Source organism: Crotalus tigris, unplaced genomic scaffold, assembly GCF_016545835.1.
Source record: "Crotalus tigris isolate CLP2741 ecotype Arizona unplaced genomic scaffold, ASM1654583v1 scf7180000017940.1788314, whole genome shotgun sequence".
Taxonomy (NCBI): Eukaryota; Metazoa; Chordata; class Lepidosauria; order Squamata; family Viperidae; genus Crotalus; species Crotalus tigris.
This window is the reverse complement of record NW_024096732.1, coordinates 188,732-205,302: the sequence shown is the minus strand read 5'-3', so window position 1 is coordinate 205,302 and position 16,571 is coordinate 188,732. Positions and strand designations below refer to the sequence as shown.

At 51.0% G+C, this 16,571-nt stretch overlaps 3 protein-coding genes across 9 annotated transcripts in view; 1 reads left to right on the top strand and 2 right to left on the bottom strand.

The window, feature by feature from the left end:
- Window positions 1-383: 383 nt before the first annotated feature.
- On the bottom strand, window positions 384-7,490 carry TPRN (taperin). The gene is made up of 4 exons (XM_039344918.1): window positions 5,697-7,490; window positions 2,492-2,666; window positions 2,010-2,137; window positions 384-1,724 (listed from the first exon to the last, which is right to left on the bottom strand). Exons 1-4 carry the CDS (start codon window positions 7,398-7,400, stop codon window positions 1,662-1,664), a joined length of 2,070 nt encoding a protein of 689 aa, XP_039200852.1. The 5' UTR covers window positions 7,401-7,490; the 3' UTR covers window positions 384-1,661.
- Window positions 7,491-7,614: 124 nt separating this feature from the next.
- The window catches only part of NDOR1 (NADPH dependent diflavin oxidoreductase 1), a 52,552-nt gene continuing 43,595 nt past the window's right edge, over window positions 7,615-16,571 (top strand). For 4 of the 7 annotated variants that reach the window (XR_005556884.1, XR_005556883.1, XR_005556882.1 and 1 more), the window contains exons 1-10: window positions 10,261-10,445; window positions 11,185-11,319; window positions 11,760-11,837; window positions 12,215-12,312; window positions 13,259-13,357; window positions 13,688-13,789; window positions 14,023-14,232; window positions 14,586-14,707; window positions 15,322-15,542; window positions 16,048-16,155. Coding sequence is in view for 4 of the 7 variants with exons in the window: in XM_039344870.1 (XP_039200804.1) it covers window positions 11,185-11,319; window positions 11,760-11,837; window positions 12,215-12,312; window positions 13,259-13,357; window positions 13,688-13,789; window positions 14,023-14,232; window positions 14,586-14,707; window positions 15,322-15,542; window positions 16,048-16,155 (1,173 nt within the window). In the remaining 3 variants the exon portion in view is untranslated. Of the gene's footprint in view, window positions 7,744-10,258; window positions 10,446-11,184; window positions 11,320-11,759; window positions 11,838-12,214; window positions 12,313-13,258; window positions 13,358-13,687; window positions 13,790-14,022; window positions 14,233-14,585; window positions 14,708-15,321; window positions 15,543-16,047; window positions 16,156-16,571 lie in introns of those variants that run through there. The other 3 variants (XM_039344869.1, XM_039344872.1, XM_039344868.1) reach the window with 3 other exon arrangements.
- On the bottom strand, window positions 9,407-10,208 carry TMEM203 (transmembrane protein 203). Its single transcript, XM_039344955.1, has one exon. The coding sequence runs from the start codon at window positions 10,121-10,123 to the stop codon at window positions 9,710-9,712; it is 414 nt and encodes a 137-aa protein (XP_039200889.1). The 5' UTR covers window positions 10,124-10,208; the 3' UTR covers window positions 9,407-9,709.

Below are 16,571 nucleotides of genomic sequence, written 5' to 3'. Positions count from 1 at the left end.
CACCAGGTACAGGAGGCGGAAGCTGTAAAGCCCTCCCTCGCAGCAGAGAAAGGTACATAGAAACAGCAAGGAAGGCTCTACGGGCATCCTCCCGTTGCCTTGTTTGCTCTGCCTGCAAGCAGGCTGGGCCTGGGCTTAACGACACCTGAGGCCCAATTATTTTCGCCTAGTGAATAGAGATTTGTCTCCACCATACGGCTTTCTTTTCCTCCAACCTTCTATGCTTTCACAGCTCCCCCAATCATGAATCCAGCGAAATGGCCAGATACTATGGGAAGGTTAGAGTTGGTAAGACAGGGATGCAACTGCAGTTTCATGTTGTAGTTCTGCACACGCTGATATACCAGTTGCGTAAAATAGCCAAATAAATCACCCAACAACAGTCATGAAGAAATCACTTGTGTGGTTTAATAAACCTGGGAAGCCCAAAGTGGCAGCATTCAAAGGCGGAAGAGGAACACATACAGCAGTTTCGTTTCTCCAGCTAGATCCAGTGGAGTGTAAGATCAAAGCCCTAACTTCCTCCATTAATAAACAAGTGCAAAATATACTACGGTGAATTAGCTTGCTTTGATTTTAGATACTAAACAGAAAGACACACACTTACTCTCCAGGTCTTGCTCCTTTCACAGGAGACTTCATGTGGCCGAGCCCCATACATAACATTCTGCTCTTGCCTGGAGTGCTACTGAAATGCTAATGACAGTGTTTACTCTGGTTTTCACAACCTGAATGCAGTGCTAGCCAATTAATCAGTGTAATCCTCCTCCAGATGACCAGACCAGCTGCTTTCTGGAAAATATGATAGCAAAAGGTTATCATTGGAGAGGAAGGATCAGAGAGCCAGGAGTCCCCCTCCGTTCTCCTGGGATTCAGACTTACGCTGAGTCCGAGTACTGAAAAACTTGGCTCTAAGAGCTGGGCAGGAAAAAACCCCAGCTATGAGGCAGCACTTAGTGGCACCTCAGGTGAAGGATTGGCCATCTGACCTAGAGCTTCGTTCAGACACAGTAACTCTTAAAGCCTCTGTTACCAACATTTTAGATCTGGCAAGGAAAATGTGAGCACCAAAGATCAGCTCAAAAAAGACTATAAGAATCACAAATTGCCAGCTTTCTACAGGATTCCAGTTGCCACAAGATGCATCTAAGAAACTGCTGCACAGCTGACCTTCTGCACAATTTGGTCACAGAAATGCAAGCATCAGATTAGGGCACATATTTGAGATTGGCCCTTTGGGAACTGGAATTTTCTTTAACAGAGTCCACTAGTAAGTCTGTTGAAGGCAAGAGTATTTGTCGTTATTTGCTCAGCTGAAAAACTCGGTGGCCGCTTCCGCTAAGTATTTGCAGCATGATTTCCCCAAGGTGAGTTCCCGGACAATATTTCCCATCAGGTGGCAGCTTGCTTGCTTGTTCAGCACCAAGCTCGACTGCAATCTGAGCATTTGGCGGCCCATTCAGCATCTGGGCATCTCTGGCGTTTTTATCTCAGAACAGGAAGGCTGTAGGTAAAAAACCCAAGCTGCCGAAACAAGAGGTGCATTTGAACGTGAGGCCCTCCGGGGCATCTCAGTCCCTGATGAGGGAAGAGAAGTTTGGCTTTGCGTGCCACCTTTGTCTCTTCTGGCGGGACATCTTCCTTCCGCCTGCGCTCAGGACTCAGAAGTAGAGGGCAGGTTCGCTACTGAAGTCAGACAGGTGGCTTTTTTCGGCAGGGGTGAGCTGTGAGGAGACAAAGATAGCTGCCATGCTGCTTTTCTTCCAGAGGAGAGAGATGCAAGGAAGCAAAGCACCGTGCCCCATTGGCAAGAAAGGGCAGCCATTCAAAACTGGAATGACGATGATGCTGAATCTTGCCTGTAGCACCGGCCTTCTTCTGAGCTGGTGCAAGTGCAGAACTTTGCCTGCTACCTCTGCTTTGTTCTACTGCAGACAAGTTTATGAAGCTGCCACCCGCCGATACCTCCCCGCCCCCCCAGGACAAACGCACGCCTGCCCAAGTCTTACCATGACCCGTTGGTCCGGCTGGTCAGTGTCCTGTAGAAAGACTCTAATGCTTGAAGGCGGCTTCTTGTGCTGTTGCTCCTGCCACTGGTTGAAGCCCAAGGAGTGCTTTGGAGTGTAACCTGACAGACCTATCGAAAAGGATGAGCGCCCGGAGTCAGAAGAAGCAAAAGGGGAAGAGTAAGATGGGATGGCACAGGCAGAGATTCCGCTCTGAGGCTGGAAAGAGTTATTATCCTCTGATAAAGCTCTACTGGACATCAAGAAGGACATGGAAGTTTAAAGTTTCAACTTTCTGAAATTTTTCCTTCTATCTCACTGGGGATGCTACTGTTTTAACTACAGGGGCTTAATATCCAGTCCGTTCCTGAATGTGGAAAGTGCTGGATAACAGCGTCGCTGCCTCGCCCAACTCCAGTTCCAAAAATGATGTCATAACTGGGGATCTGCCATAGCCTAAGCCAGGTTTTGAAATGAGAGCTTACCTGAGTTGACTGGGTTGGAGTTTATAGTAGTGTTTGGATGAGGAATGAGAAAGGCAGGCTTTTCATCTATTTCTGTGGCGTATTCCTCCTCCTCCTCCTCCTCCTCTACCAAGGAGCTCTCGGATGGATATTCAAACGTGGTTTGCAAGCTAGCCTCATTGAAAGATATTTTCATCTGAAAGAACAGTAAGAAGCTGTTTTGCAACTCTACCTCAGGTTTCAGTGAGGTAAATTTCTAGCTTATTCCAGCTGGAATCCTTCAGTATTTTTATTTGATTTCTATGCGTGACAAGTCCAGTGAAGCCTCACCTTTCAGTGGGAATCAACAGAGACGGAGCACTTTTGAATGCTTCAGGAAGTCTCCCAAGAGTATATAAGCAGATTCATAGGCCACCTTGCCATATTTATATCCCGCCTTTATTATTTTTACAAATAACTCAAGGCAGTGAACACATCCAACACACCTTCCTCCTATTTTCCCCACTACAACAACCCTGTGAGGTGGGTCGGACTGGCCAAAAGTTATCCAGATGGCTTTCAAGGCTAGGGTGGGACTCAAACAGCATCACCTGCTTTCTAGCCTGGTGCCTTAACCACTAGGCCAAACTGTATAATTTTTGCTCCATTTTAGAAACTCATATCATCATCATCACAGTCAGCACTAAGAATCTTGTTTTAAAGCAGCCACTTTAAAAATAAAGTAACTATGTTCCAAAGAAAAGCAATCTTGTTTAAAAGAAACATCAACAGAGAAGCTAAGGCTACAATGCTCACTAATGCCCATTTAACCTTTTAATCCAATTTCAAGCATTGAGAAGAAAAAAAGCAGAAGCCTAGTCCTCCAGAGTCTCTTCTCAGCTACGGAAAATACATTACAAACTGCAGCCTGAGGTCCTTGTAGCAATACCCAAATGCCTTATAGTCCCATTTACAATGTTTTGACAAGACAGAACTAGAACTTTAGCAAAGCCGTCTAAACACTGAGCTTAAAGCTTGTGAAATCGAATTGTAAAACAAGCTTTTCAGTTTGTGTAGCATCTGCAGCATCTAATGGGAAACTATTTTGTCATCATCAGTGCAGAAGCCAATGGTTCTTACCACCACTTCCAGGAGCTCCTTATTTATCTCCCTGGATCATCACTTTGCAAATTCAAATGCAAACAAAAACTGGGCCAAAATGCCACAATGTCCCTGTGCAACAAAGAAGGCACATAAAGTGATTGCCTTTTAGCCTGTAATCAACACCCTGAAGGATCCTGCAAGCAGACCAGGATCAGGTGCCACAGGGGAGATACAAGTTTCAGACACCTCAAGAAAGTTTGCTTACATACATACATACATATATATATTTGTTTTCTGAGGTTTTCGCGTGTGTTTGTATGTAGGTCTTTGGTTATTCAGGTTTTCTCCCGTGTAAAATTGGAAGTGTCTTGGCAACACTGAATAACCAAAGACCGACCGACCTATCTATCTATCTATCATATCTATCTAAGCAAACGTTCTTGAAGTGTCAGAAAACCTTGTTTTGTAAAAAAAACACATGGCCAACTTCCACAGCCCACCAAGTTTGCACCAGTGTGACATGGAGATTAAGATGGTTGACCAGGAGTGAGGGGTCTTGGGTCCAAATGCATGCTGTCTGGAAAGACTCTGGACGGCCCCTCTCTTTCATCTTCACCTGGTTTACAGAGGCTCCTGAGAAGAACTACAATGGCAACGTGAACTGCAGGAAGAAAGGCAATCTTAATCACCAAGAAATAACTGTGGTTCTTTGAAACTAATCCTCCTTGAAGTTGGCAAGCCTTTTTCTGATTAACAGGTAACCTGTGGACATCAATTAATTTCCAGGAATGTTTTATTCTGACAGGAACATCATCAGGCCATGTTCAGCAGCTCTTCTTCCAGCAGCACCTTCTTATCAATGCCCCTGTATTTCCTTTGTTGACAGCAACCGGAGCTCCCAGGCCAAAAGCCAGTAACTGACAAAAGCCTTGCAGGAGCTGAACAAAAGCAGCACAAGGGCTCCTCAGAGGCCGGTTTCCTTCCAACGACTTTGAAATATAAAAAGCAACCTCAGCCAGGACAGGGAGAAGCCCTTCTATAGCTGGAAAGGGAGGGGGAGCTCTACAGGCAATCGACTGAAGGACAAATTCCCACTAGTTCTCAAAAAGGTGGCACTGCGAAAAGAAGCCTCAGCATAAAAAAAAAAAAAAGGATTTTGATAGCTAAGAAACAGTGCAGCAATGTCTCAAAGGAAACCTGAGCTACAAGGAAATGTATACATAAATAATTACCATCTCTTCTCCTCCAGCCTGACTCTTGATATTGCATAATAATTTGATCACTTGGCCTCACTTTTCCACCCTGTGTCTGCCACACCCTGTTAGAGGAATCTGTACCAATGGTAAGCCAACTGCATGAATCAGAAGAAAACAGACTCTGCTCGGTTGGGGGTTTGAAAAGTGACCCCAGCCTAGCACTGGCCAAGATTGCTGATTAATTAAGAGTCCCAAAACAATTGACCTGCATCTCCCATCAGTTTCTAAGCAGGTGTAATCTTGCAGAACAGATGAGTGTGAAAAGATAGGAAGCCACATTTGCTCTGCAGTCACGTCAGGCCTCTGCCAGACCTCTTTATAGTGTCATCCTGAACCTTGAATGATGCTCCTCATCCTGATCTGTACATACAGACTATATCTCTTTCTCCAAGAGAAACTTCTATCCTCTAATAAAAGCACAACAAGTTCACTATTTTTTCAAAAAAAGAATCTAAACGATGCCTGTTTGGATACAACCCATCCCCACTAAATCACCAGTTGCCAAAATGCCACAGCACTGAAGCCCTCAGGGACAAGGAGGGTCCCTTCCTTACAATCCACAGTGGATGGATGAAATCGAGCCTGCAAAACCTTTCCAAGTTCACACGGCTAACTCTGCACTCGTATTAAAGTCTGGCCTATTTATACCATGAGCTACTAGGGGAACAGTAGCACATTATGTTCCCTGGGCACTTGCAGGCAGCTTAATCCACCGTTGGCATGAAGGGTTCTGAGCCCTCCTAGAGAACATAAGAGATCAAGAGGCCCTACAGTAGTTGCCCAACAGTGGCCCAGCATTCTTTGGTCAAATCCTGTTCACCTCCGCACACTGCAAAAATCCAGCGTAACAGAAATAGGACTGGTCAACACAGGTGTCAACTAGTTACCTTTTTGCGCCGAATACCCGCTTTGCTCATGCAGGATTTATCGAGAGAAAGATAGCCACCAATCACTTTGATCTCATTGACAGTGGGGTAGCGTTTTTTGATGTGACCTGATTCCTCCTGCTGGAGGGCTCCCATCTGGGCTTCCCTTTGGCTTCTGTCCTCTTCCTCCTCCTCCTGTAGCCAGGCTCTGCTGAAGGGCTCCAGGCCGGTCGTGGGGGGCTTCCTTTTGGGCACTATGGTGAAAGTGCTGCTGCGAGTGACATAACCAGTGGAAAAGGGCCCGGAAGCGGGCAAGGCAGGCTCCAGCATCTCCCGAGCCAGGGCACCTTCTCGGGGCACATGGAAGCCCTCCAGCCTGGGGCTCAAGACTTTTAAGGGAGGCAGGGCTGCCACCAAGTCCTCATCTATGTCAGTCACGGGCACCAGAGGCTCAGACGAGAAGGCCTCTCTGGGCCAAGAGGAAGGGGCTGCCCAGGGCATCGGAGAGCCAGGGGGCTCCGCTTTCCGATGGGGCACAAAGAGGAAGGAGTTGCGAGAACTGAGCCGCAAGCTGGCCAAGGCGTGCGCCTGCAGATCATGAGCAGGGATGGCTGCGAGGTCCGGCTTTGGGGCTGGGCGGATTTCAAAGGAGCAGCTGGAGCTGAAGAGCGGGCTGGGCCGGGCCGGATCGGCTGAGGCCCGGCTGTCTGGAATGGCACTGGTTGGCGGCGGCGGCAAGGCCTCAAGGGCAGCGGCGGCCTCGGGCTTTGGCTTCCCCGCCTCAGCTTCCAGCGGGAATGAAGCCTCGGGGCTCTGGGAGGATGGCACGGCTTTGGAGACGGCGGCCGCCCCGCGCTGATCGGGACCGCTGGGGGGAGGCGGAGGGGGAGCGTCCTCCTCCACCCTCGCACGCCCGTTACCGGAGGCAGAAACGGCTGCGAGACCTGGGCGGTGTCCACGCGGATTCACCACGAAGGAGTTGGAGCCGATCTTCTGCAAGAAAAAGCCGCCGCCGCCGCCGCCCTGAGCGCCGGGCAGGAAGTCCGGGCAGGCGGCGGGGGAGCGGGGCGGCGGAGGGACCGCCGGGGCGGGGTCCTCGCCCCCTCGCCTCTTCCCTTTCGCCGCGCGGTCGAACTTCTGCAGCAGCCGACTGACCAGACCGGAATCGGGGCCGGCGGCGATCGGCGGCGCTTCGGGCTCGTAGACGACGACTTGGGCGGCGCGGATCTCGGTGACGGGAGGGCCGCCGCAGGCGAGCAGGTCCCGCAGGGAGCTCTGACGGCCGGGGGTGTCTCCCGCTCCTCCGCCGCCGTCTTCCGCGGGATCTGCCGGGTCGCTCGACTCGATGATGAGGATGTTGTCGGCACGGATGGTGCGGATGCCGGGCACGGCGCCGTAGAGCTGGAGCAGCTGCGCCAGGGCCGGGGACTCGGCGGCGGGCGACGGGGCGGCGGCCGTCCCCGGGAGATCGCAGGCGCCCCGCCGCCGCCGCCGCCGCCGCTCGCTCTCCAGGCGCATGAAGGGGTTCTCCCGCAGCGGGCCCAGACTCTCGGCCACCACGGTTCCCGCTTCGCGCCCGTCGGGGCCCTGGTCGAGCCGCGGAGCCGGGCCCCGGCCGCGCTCGAGACCCATGCCGGACGCCAGCTTGGCCCGCTTGCGCTCGAGAAGGGCCAGCTTCCAGGCCGGCGCCTCGGCCGCCGCCGCGCCCTCCCGTAGGCTGCTCATGGCGAGCGGCAGCTGCGGGCGCGGCAGCCTCGCCTCCCTTCTGGCCGACCGGCCGCGCCGCCGCCGGTGCTGCCGCTGACTTCCTGGGCCCGCCGGATATAGCGCCGCCCACCGGCCGCGGAGAAGACGCCCTGGCGGAACAGCCGCGCCGATTGGCTGTCGCGGCGGAATCCCGCCTCGGCGCACGAAAGACGGTCTCGATTAGCCTATCGCGACCTCTCGGGGCGTTGCTGAATTTCAGCGTGGTAGCCGCGGCCGTCTCAGTCCGTAGCGTCATTCATTGGACGGGAGGCGGGACGGCCCCGCCCAGCCGATTGCGGGCTCCCATTGGCCTTTTCGTTAGGTAAGCGGAACGCTCGTTGCTGAGGGTTTGGAACGGAATGCCGCTCTTTGGGCGGAAGGCGCTTTGGGCGCGGCACAGCGCTGTGCGGGCAGCCTCGCCCGGGCCTAAGGGCAAGGGCAACGTAGAATCACGTCGAAGGATCCACGCGTCCCTTCCCGCTTTGCGCTGCGCAAGAAGCCCCGCCCTCTACGCGCAAGCGAGATCTATTGGGCAAGAGTGTTGGGAGCTTAGCTGGGGAGTCTGGGAATTGGAGTCAGGCAAGAGCGGGCCACCGGAAGCGGCTTTGCAGCCTTTCCCTGGCTCAGCTGCACCCCTTCTGTGGGCGAAGTGTGCCTGAGATGCGGTAGCGCTACTTTGGCTTCGCAGCCTGAGGACTTGGGGGTCCCTTCTGAGGCGCTTACCCCATCCCACCCAGCCCCATTCCTGCGTTTTATCCCAGCCGTCGCTGGGCCGTGTCTGGCCGTCTCCACGTACTCTCAGATAGGCGCTGTGGCCACGTCCCGGTTCCTGCTCGTCCAGGAGCCCAGAGGAGAAGCATCCCCCCTCCCGGCAGAAGGAAAGCCCACCTGGCGCCCTACTCCCTCCTCCTTTGCGGGGTCTGCCATTGGGCAGGAGGACTTTTCACTTATTTCCCTCAGAGCCCAGATCAGCCCCTCCCCCCCGTGGGCACAGCTTTTATATTCCTTATATTCAATCCACACATTTGCCAGGGATTCTAAACCGTAAGACCAGTCCTGCCGACGTGCCCATCCGGTCTGTGATTCTCTGGTTGGTGTGAACTCCTCTTGGAAGTCAGGGAGATTTACATTAAGCAAAACACGCCCAATCTTGCTCATGTCTGAGCTCTGATCATATAACATAGATTTAATATTTTGTTACTTCTTTCCTTCACCCTTATTGCTGGGTGAGAAGCTGAGAACAGCGCATCCAAAGCTGCCATGTGAGCATAAGACTGTACTAGGTTTGCCTGCAAGACTAGTCCGGCCAAATTAAAACATGGTTAGTTTGCTTTTAGGGTCAGTGTGATGAGAGTCCAGGCAATGGGGTTAATGTATTATGTTCCAGTGGGCCGTGGGTCAGCATATTGCCCTAACCCAAGAAATTACACACAGAAGCAAACTATCCATGTTATATATCTATATTTAAGGCTGCGATACATGCTCGCATATTTTATTCACATTTTTCTACTGGCACTCTTCAGCAATCCAGATCATGGCATTTATTAGCTAAATCTCTCCATGCAGCCCACATGAGCCAAATCAAAATCCTTAATCCTGAAATTAGTTGGTTCAAGCATCTGACAATGTGCAACTTTAGAATGGTAGCGGAGGCGAAAAGCTTTCAATCCACATTGCTGGACTATGACCCAGCGATGCATCTGACAAGCACTTCATTTTCAGCTACACACTTTTAATTTTATACTGCCATCAGTTTCAATGGAGTTTGCCCTCTCTCTTGCAGAGGAAGCAGCACAAGAAACCCTGCTCACTTTGAGTGTGTGCAGTTAGCAATTAACTTGGAAGTATACCCTTGCAGAAGGAACCATGTATAAAACTGTCTGCCATTTTTCAAACATTGCTGTCAGCTACTTCTTAAAATAACTTCAGCTTTCCTTTCAACGTTTAAAAACCAAATCTCGGTGTTGGGGAAGAAAAGCAAGAGGTTTAAATACTGCTCTACATTTTTTATTCCTGATTTTAATCGGAGCTTGCCCAAATCTTCTGGCCCTCAGAAATCAGAGTCCAATGGCAGAATGGGATAACGAGGACAAGAAGGGTTACCCTTGAGGGCGGGGAGAGGCCTTGCGGTCCTTTCTCTCCTCGGTGTTGGGAAGCAGGTCAGCAGCCACAGCTGGTCGAGAGAGTCTTCCAGGACAGTCCCGGTCAGCCTGCTGCTGTCCAGAGGGGCACGGTCATTCCTGCCAAGGCTGCCAGCCAAGGCCGTGCCGGGCAAGCGCCTCCTCCCGCTAATTGACTCGGCAGGCGCGGATCATAAGCAGCTGAAGGAGGATGAAGACGGGCGACATGATCAGCCCGTACCAGAGCGGCTCGTGGCTCTGCTCGCCCAGCTTCTGGCACAGCAGCATCTCGAAGACGAACTTGAGGCTGAGGAGCGTCAGGATCCAGAAGAGGCGCAGCACGGCCAGGCGCTTCTCGCCGTCCTGGAAGAGGCGCACCGACACGATGGCCGTGAAATAGGTGCTCAGCCCGTCGGCGGCAAAGAGCGGCGCAAAGACGCTCCACCAGCTCAGCCCGGCCGCCGCGCCGTCCGCTTTCAGCGCCAGCAGCCCCGAGGTCGCCAGCAGCGCCGCCGCCTGCAGGAGCAGCTCGAACGGCGCGAAGCCCAGCCATTGCACCAGCTCCCGCAGCGAGAACAGCATCCCCACCGTGCCCGGGCCGCCACCGCCAGAGGGTCCGCGGGCCGGCCGGGGCGCTTCCGGCGCGCTCTGGTGACGAAAGCGGGCGCGGGCCTTACGCGCGAGGGGCGTGATCACCCGGCCAATGGGCACGTGCGTTTAGCCCCGGTGGAGGGAGCGGCGCCCCCGCTGCGCGCTTACGCCCTGTGGTCCCGCGCGTCGGGAGGGCCCCGGTGGGGACCCTCTGAGGTGTGAGGCCGGTGGCCCCGTGGGGCCTTGCTTCTAGCCCCCCCCCGCGCTCTCTTGCCTCAGCGCCACCGAAGAGAAGAGTTTGCAGCGCTGAAAGGTCAGGAGGAAGGCGAGGCAGCCGTTCCCACGACCCTTAACAGAGCAAGCACTCCGTTTGCTCTCCCCCCACCCGGGCCCGGAGGGTCGTCCGAGAAGGGTTGAGAGCTCCTCAGGGGGTTGTTTATTGTGTAGAAGTGGCTGTGTATGCGAGAGAGAAAAGGAAAGCCCCTGTAACTTTGCACGGGGCCTAAAATGTTAGGTGGAAATGTGAACATAGACGCAAGACTGAGGGCAGTTTTCATAAAACCTTCAGGGTCTAGTGTGGGATTGCTAGATGTAAGACCAGCTTCTATTAACATGAGAGTTACGTATAAGGGACACGGCACTCATTCTACAAATACGTCTACACCCTGTCAATTATGTAGATTATGTTTACAATTATGTTTACAACATAATGTGTATGTCATACGTTAGAGTAAACGCATTTTATACATCAGTAATTTGGCAGGACAAATCTTTAGTCTAGGCCATGTTTAGCCTTGAGGCCTCACTTGTTGGTCCTTTTTAATCGAGACAGGTAAGCCTAGATTCTCAGTGGTTGTTTTGCCTAGTGTTTCCACCAAGTTCAAGATGCAAAAGCTGAAAGCCTCGCTGCAAATAGGTGGGCTGAAGTCAAGAGAAAAGTCAGCTTTATCTTTCCCATGTTTCCACTGACAACTGCCTCTTGTTTATTGTTTAAATTGGGAAAGTTGTGCCTCCATCCTAATGACTGGATGTCTTCGTCCTGCTCCCTTCAGATGGCAGAACGGAAGATGCTTGTGCTTTATGGCAGCCAGACAGGAACTGCCCAGGATACTGCTGAGAGGGTGGGTCGAGAAGCCAAGCGACGCCATTTCCACTGTAAGGTTGAGGCCCTGGATGACTACCAGGTGGTGAGTAGCAGCTCAGGGTCTTAACGGGGATTTCAGCTTACATATCTATAGAAAATCATCCTCCCTTAGCTTATGAAGTGGCTTAGCTGTCAGATCTGTGGAAGAGGTCCCTCCCTCAGTCCCATACCCATGCACCCTTGGAACGTCTATAGAAGGGAGAGCTTCCACCCAGAGGAGGTCATGTTTTTTCTTGAATTGGGCGGGAGCTGCTTTTCTCATTTATTAATTTTTGTTTTTGTTTCACTTTTATTGATTTAATTAATTTCAATAGCCGCCCATCTCAACAAGTGGTGCTTTTGCCATCTTAGCTGCCCCAAATATAATTTGTTGGTGGAAAGATGGGTCACCAATGAAATCGATTCTCCTGAAGGAAAAGAAGCTTGGTGGCCTTTGTTGGGAACTAATTGTGACCCTCTCTGTGTTGCATGGCTTCTTGGAAGGCAAACCTGATTCATGAGCCGCTGGTGGTATTTGTTTGTGCAACCACAGGACAAGGCGACCCTCCGGATAATATGAAGGTCAGTTCAGAAACCCTCCCCTTGTTCCTGGGGAGGTGGAGGGTGCAGGGTGACCAGGCAGCCTTTCCTTCCCTGATCATGCTACTTGATTGGACTCAAATTGTTTGGCAGCAGAGCCTCCCGCCTCTGATTTGGAAACATCTTCACCCTGAACCAGAGCCCTTTTGCACGGGTGGCTCCATGCGGCTGGCTGCAGCCTGGGAACACTGACCTCTCTTGTCCTTGCCTGGCCAGTCCTCAGGGGTGATGCTGCCATTCAGCTTTAGTTTCCCCTCTAGCGTGGCTACAGTCAAATTCCCTGCGGCAAGCAGGATTAGGTTCCTATGGGGAAAAGCTTCCACATAATGTCTTCCTTGGGGGCTCCTTTAATTTTCCAGAATTTCTGGAAGTTTCTATTCCGGAAGAACTTACCTCCCACTTCGCTGTGCCAGATGGACTATGCTGTTCTGGGGCTTGGGGATTCCTCATATCCCAAGTAAGTGCTGCTTCTCTCTTGGGGAAATTGACAGGCCAAGCACGTTAGTCAGAGTTCTTTGTCACGCTGAAGTTCCAGCATTCAGAGCTGCTGCCTAGGCTTTGGGGCTCTAGAGCTTTGTCAAAAGAAATGTGGGGCAGAATCAGCTAAAGGGCAGATCTCAATTTTGACTGTAGAGTTGCACAAAAACAGATAACTGAAATGCTACATGAGTGGGACATTTTCCTTTCTTGATTGTCTTTGAATAAAAGCGTTCACTGTATTCTGAATAAGATTGGCAGACCACTTTTTCTCCTGCAGCTTTTTCTCCCCACTACAAACTCTGTTCGCTGTTTGGGGGCTTTGTCCAGCTGTGCCAATAAGTTGCTTGTGAACAGATTCCTCCCCGCTCTCTCTCACACACATACATGCACACGTATACACATTGCCATTTCACCACCCTGCCCATTACGGCAGGGTGGTGAAGAGCCGAGGTGGCGCAGCAGTTAGAGTGCAGTACGGCAGGCCACTTTAGCTGACTGTGTTCAGCAGGTCAGCGGTTCAAATCTCACAGGCTCAAGGTTGACTCAGCCTTCCATCCTTCCGAGGTAGGTAAAATGAAGACCCAGATTGTTGGGGGCAATGTAAATATATATATATACATTGCTTACTGGTGTACACCGCTTAGAGAGTGCTTTCACTTAAAGCGGTATATAAATCTCATAAATAAATAAATAAATCCTGCTTTTTCCTATAAGATTAAATTGTTTATTGGGCCAAAAGCTTTTAACGAGGTTATTGTCCACAATCAAGCAAGAGGTTTCCTGCATTACCTTGATCCAAAAGACTCTTCCTGCTGTGTAACTCATTTCTGTATTCTGCTTCTGTGAGAATGGAGGTTTTGGAAGCCCCCCCCCCTCCGATTCCTCAGTTGCTGCTCAGTGTGTTGTTCTGTTTCCTGGTCCAGGTTCAACTTCATTGCCAAAAAACTGCACAGGCGGCTTCTTCAGCTTGGGGGCAGTCCCCTTGTGCCAACAGCCCTGGGAGATGACCAGCATGACTTGGGGTAAGAGATGAATATGGTGGCTTTTCCTTGTTAGGGAGCTCTGAAAAACCACAGGGAATCTCTTACCCTCCACCCCCTCGGTCATTCTTCTGGTCCTGGTCAAAATCCCACTGCCAATTTCGTGGAGGCGTCAGAAGCTGCCTCCTGCCCAGTCGCATGGCTGAGTTGAATAGCCCGTTGAGTGTGGTGACCATCAGGGGCTCCGCAGGGCGTCTTTCCCCACCCTAGCTGGAGAAGCTAGTGAGAGAATGTGGCCGCTCTGCCGTATTGAACCCCATTGACTGAACACAAAAAGACGTTCTGTTCTGAAATTCACTCATTTTTTTGTAGACCGGATGCGGTCACTGACCCCTGGCTTTTGAGTCTGTGGGAAAAGATTTTAGCCCTGTATCCTCTTCCTCCTGGCCTCCATGTGATGAGCCCCGATGTCCTGTAAGTACAACAACAAGGAAAGTTGATACAGAATGTGGGTTAACCTTTGTGCACCTATTAATTAAAATAAAATAGAAACTCTTTTCCCTTTTTAAACAACCAAATAGAACTGGGTTGCCTGTGCAAGGCAAAGGGAGAAAAGGGATGGGTTTTCCACAGCTGCTCAGCAATCTTCCTGCCTTCCCCACATGCTGAGGAAAGAGAACTTATCATCCCAACTCTGACTTCTGCAGATTACCACCCAAGTACAATTTTCAATTCCTGGACGAGGCCTCTGGTGACCTCCGCAGGGCAACTTTGCAACCAGAGGATGCATTGAGTGATGTTCCATCGGACAGAAATCCTTTCGGTGCCCAGATGGTTTCCAATCGGAGGGTGACATCAGAATCCCATTTCCAAGATGTCCGCCTTATTGAATTTGATATCACTGGCTCTGGAATCGAGTGAGTTTCCTTGATTCGTTTTGCTGCTGTCCTCAAATGGCGCACACTGAGAAAGGGTTAGAAGAGGATCTATTGTGGTTAGACGAAGAAGGGAGAGTTCGTGACTCAATGCCCAGGTTAATCCCTGGTAGCATTGTCTGACAAAAGAGGGCGAGTGACAGGCAAGGGAACACCCCCCACCCCTCAGCCCGGTCTCTTTAGAGTTGCTGGGACTGAGCAGGTGACAGGCAGCTTCCCGAGTCCCTAACAAGCTTTCCAAGGCAGCTTGGCTTAAAAGAAAGTAGAAAATCTGAGAGGTCTGAAACTGATCCCCAGTGAGGACCCCAGACTCAGGCCTTGCCTCTTCCTGGCAGATATGCTGCAGGTGATATTGTGATGATCCAGCCACACAATAGTCCTGAGGAAGTGCGCCTTTTCTGTGATCTCCTGGGCCTGGACCCAGATGCCTGCTTCACGCTGAGGCCAACAGAGGCAGGTATAAAGCATTTCCCTCTGCAGTCTCTTCAGTCGAGGCTCAAGGCAGATGGGAGCATCTCCCCTCTCTTGGTTGGCAGAAGAGTCCTTTCCCTGCCACTGCAAGTCTCTCAGCGGCTGAGCGAGCCTGGGAAATCCCTCCGGCTGCCCATCTCGGTCAGGAGGAGCAGAGCTAACTGGCTTCCTTGCGGGCCAAGAGCACCAGAAATGCTGGCGTTTAAGGACTGGCCAGAGGTCTCAAGTGTTCTCAAGTGTCCTTGCTCTAAAGAATTTTAGTGCCTCCAAATCCCAGACCCGTTCTTGTTCTGAGCGATCCCGTCTGGATCCTGTCATCTTGGTCATCTTTCAATTCTCTGGACTGGGTCTGGTTAAAGAAATCTTAGGAGAATGAACCAACCAATTTTAATTAATTAATTGATGGGATTTGCAGAAATGAACACAGCTCTATAGCAGACATAAAATACTCTCATCTTGATTTCAACGTGGTGGTTCTATAAAGGGTGGGGAAGCAATAAAGTCCAGTTGCCATTGGTAGTTTTTATGAAGTGTTTAAAGCGAAATTAGCCCCATTTTTTACTTTAATCCAGTAGCTTTTCTTGGACTCCTGCATTCCAGGCACTCCTCTCCCTGTTCATCTGCCCCAGCCATCCACTGTCCGTTACCTGGTGACCCACTGCCTTGACATAACGTGTGTCCCTCGTCGCTCCTTCTTCGAGTTTCTGTTCCACTTCTCTCCAAATGAGCTAGAGCGAAGCAAGCTGCAGGAATTCAGCTCAGCCCAAGGCCAGGAGGAGCTTCACGCTTACTGCAACCGGCCCCGCAGGACCATACTCGAGGTAGGCTAAGCCAGCTTCCTTTCTGGATCTGCAGCCGGGCAGATGGGGAAGAGCTGCCGATTGCTGGTTGGAAGACTTTGTGGGGTCAGTTTGTCTTGGTCCCCTGTCAACAAACACAACCATGTTCCTCGATTAATCAAAATCACCTTAAAGTTCATGCCTGCCAGGAGTCATTCCCCTTCAAATAGCTTTGCACCTTTTCGTTACACGGCTGTATTTTTTTTTTTCTCTGTTAACTCTGGGTTGGGAGAAATCCAGTCAATCCTGCCTTTTGAGATCTCAGAACCATTCACCATCAGACCTCTGCACGCGCTTTCTGCCCCAGCTGAGCTCGTTCCATTAAAAAAACCCTCCCAATCCTCCGCAGCAGGCTCGCTCTCGGGATTAGCTGCTTCGGGAAAGTCCTTTCCAGCAATGGAAATATTGCTGCTTCCTTTTCTGCACGGTTTTCTACTGTGGTTAAATATTACCCGAGTCACCTCCGTTCCTGTCCTCTTTCTCCAAGGTCCTCTGTGACTTCCCTCACACAACTTGTGCCATTCCATGGAACTACCTGCTAGACCTCACTCCACAGGTCAGGCCCCGGGCCTTTTCGATTGCTTCCTCAATACTGGTAAGAGAGTGCAGGTGCTGGGGGGAGTTATTTGCTGGGTGCTTTGAACTGATGCCAAATGGGTTTGGAATAAATTGATGTTTCCCCCCCCCCATCCTGTCCCTGATTCTCCATCTGCCGTACTAGAGCTGCGCTGGTCTGAGTTTTGTCCTGAGCTAATTCCAGGCTGCCTCTTAGACTTGTCTTCATTTATGAGGGATTCTTGTAGTGAATCTAAATCATAGAAAGGATACAAACAAGTCAGTGTGTGCTTTCCTGAATGAGAAGATAAAGCTTTGCAAGGAATTTAGGCCTGGAATTAGAATAGAATATCTTTATTGTCATTGCGTAACTCAAAAAGAAATTAAGAAATTCAGTCTGAGAAAAGCTGATTTTGGTTCTTGGATAGAGGGCACTGAAATCCTGAGGTTTCCTAG

Bases quoted from the DNA above. Each gene is read 5' to 3' on its own strand.
- TPRN (XM_039344918.1), bottom strand. From the start codon at position 7,400: ATGAGCAGCCTACGGGAGGGCGCGGCGGCGGCCGAGGCGCCGGCCTGG. The intron at 2,667-5,696 runs GTAACTAGTTGA...CTGTTCTTTCAG, and splicing joins CGGGTATTCGGCGCAAAAAG to ATGAAAATATCTTTCAATGA. The intron at 1,725-2,009 runs GTAAGACTTGGG...GTCTCCTCACAG, and splicing joins AGCCGGACCAACGGGTCATG to CTCACCCCTGCCGAAAAAAG.
- TMEM203 (XM_039344955.1), bottom strand. From the start codon at position 10,123: ATGCTGTTCTCGCTGCGGGAGCTGGTGCAATGGCTGGGCTTCGCGCCG.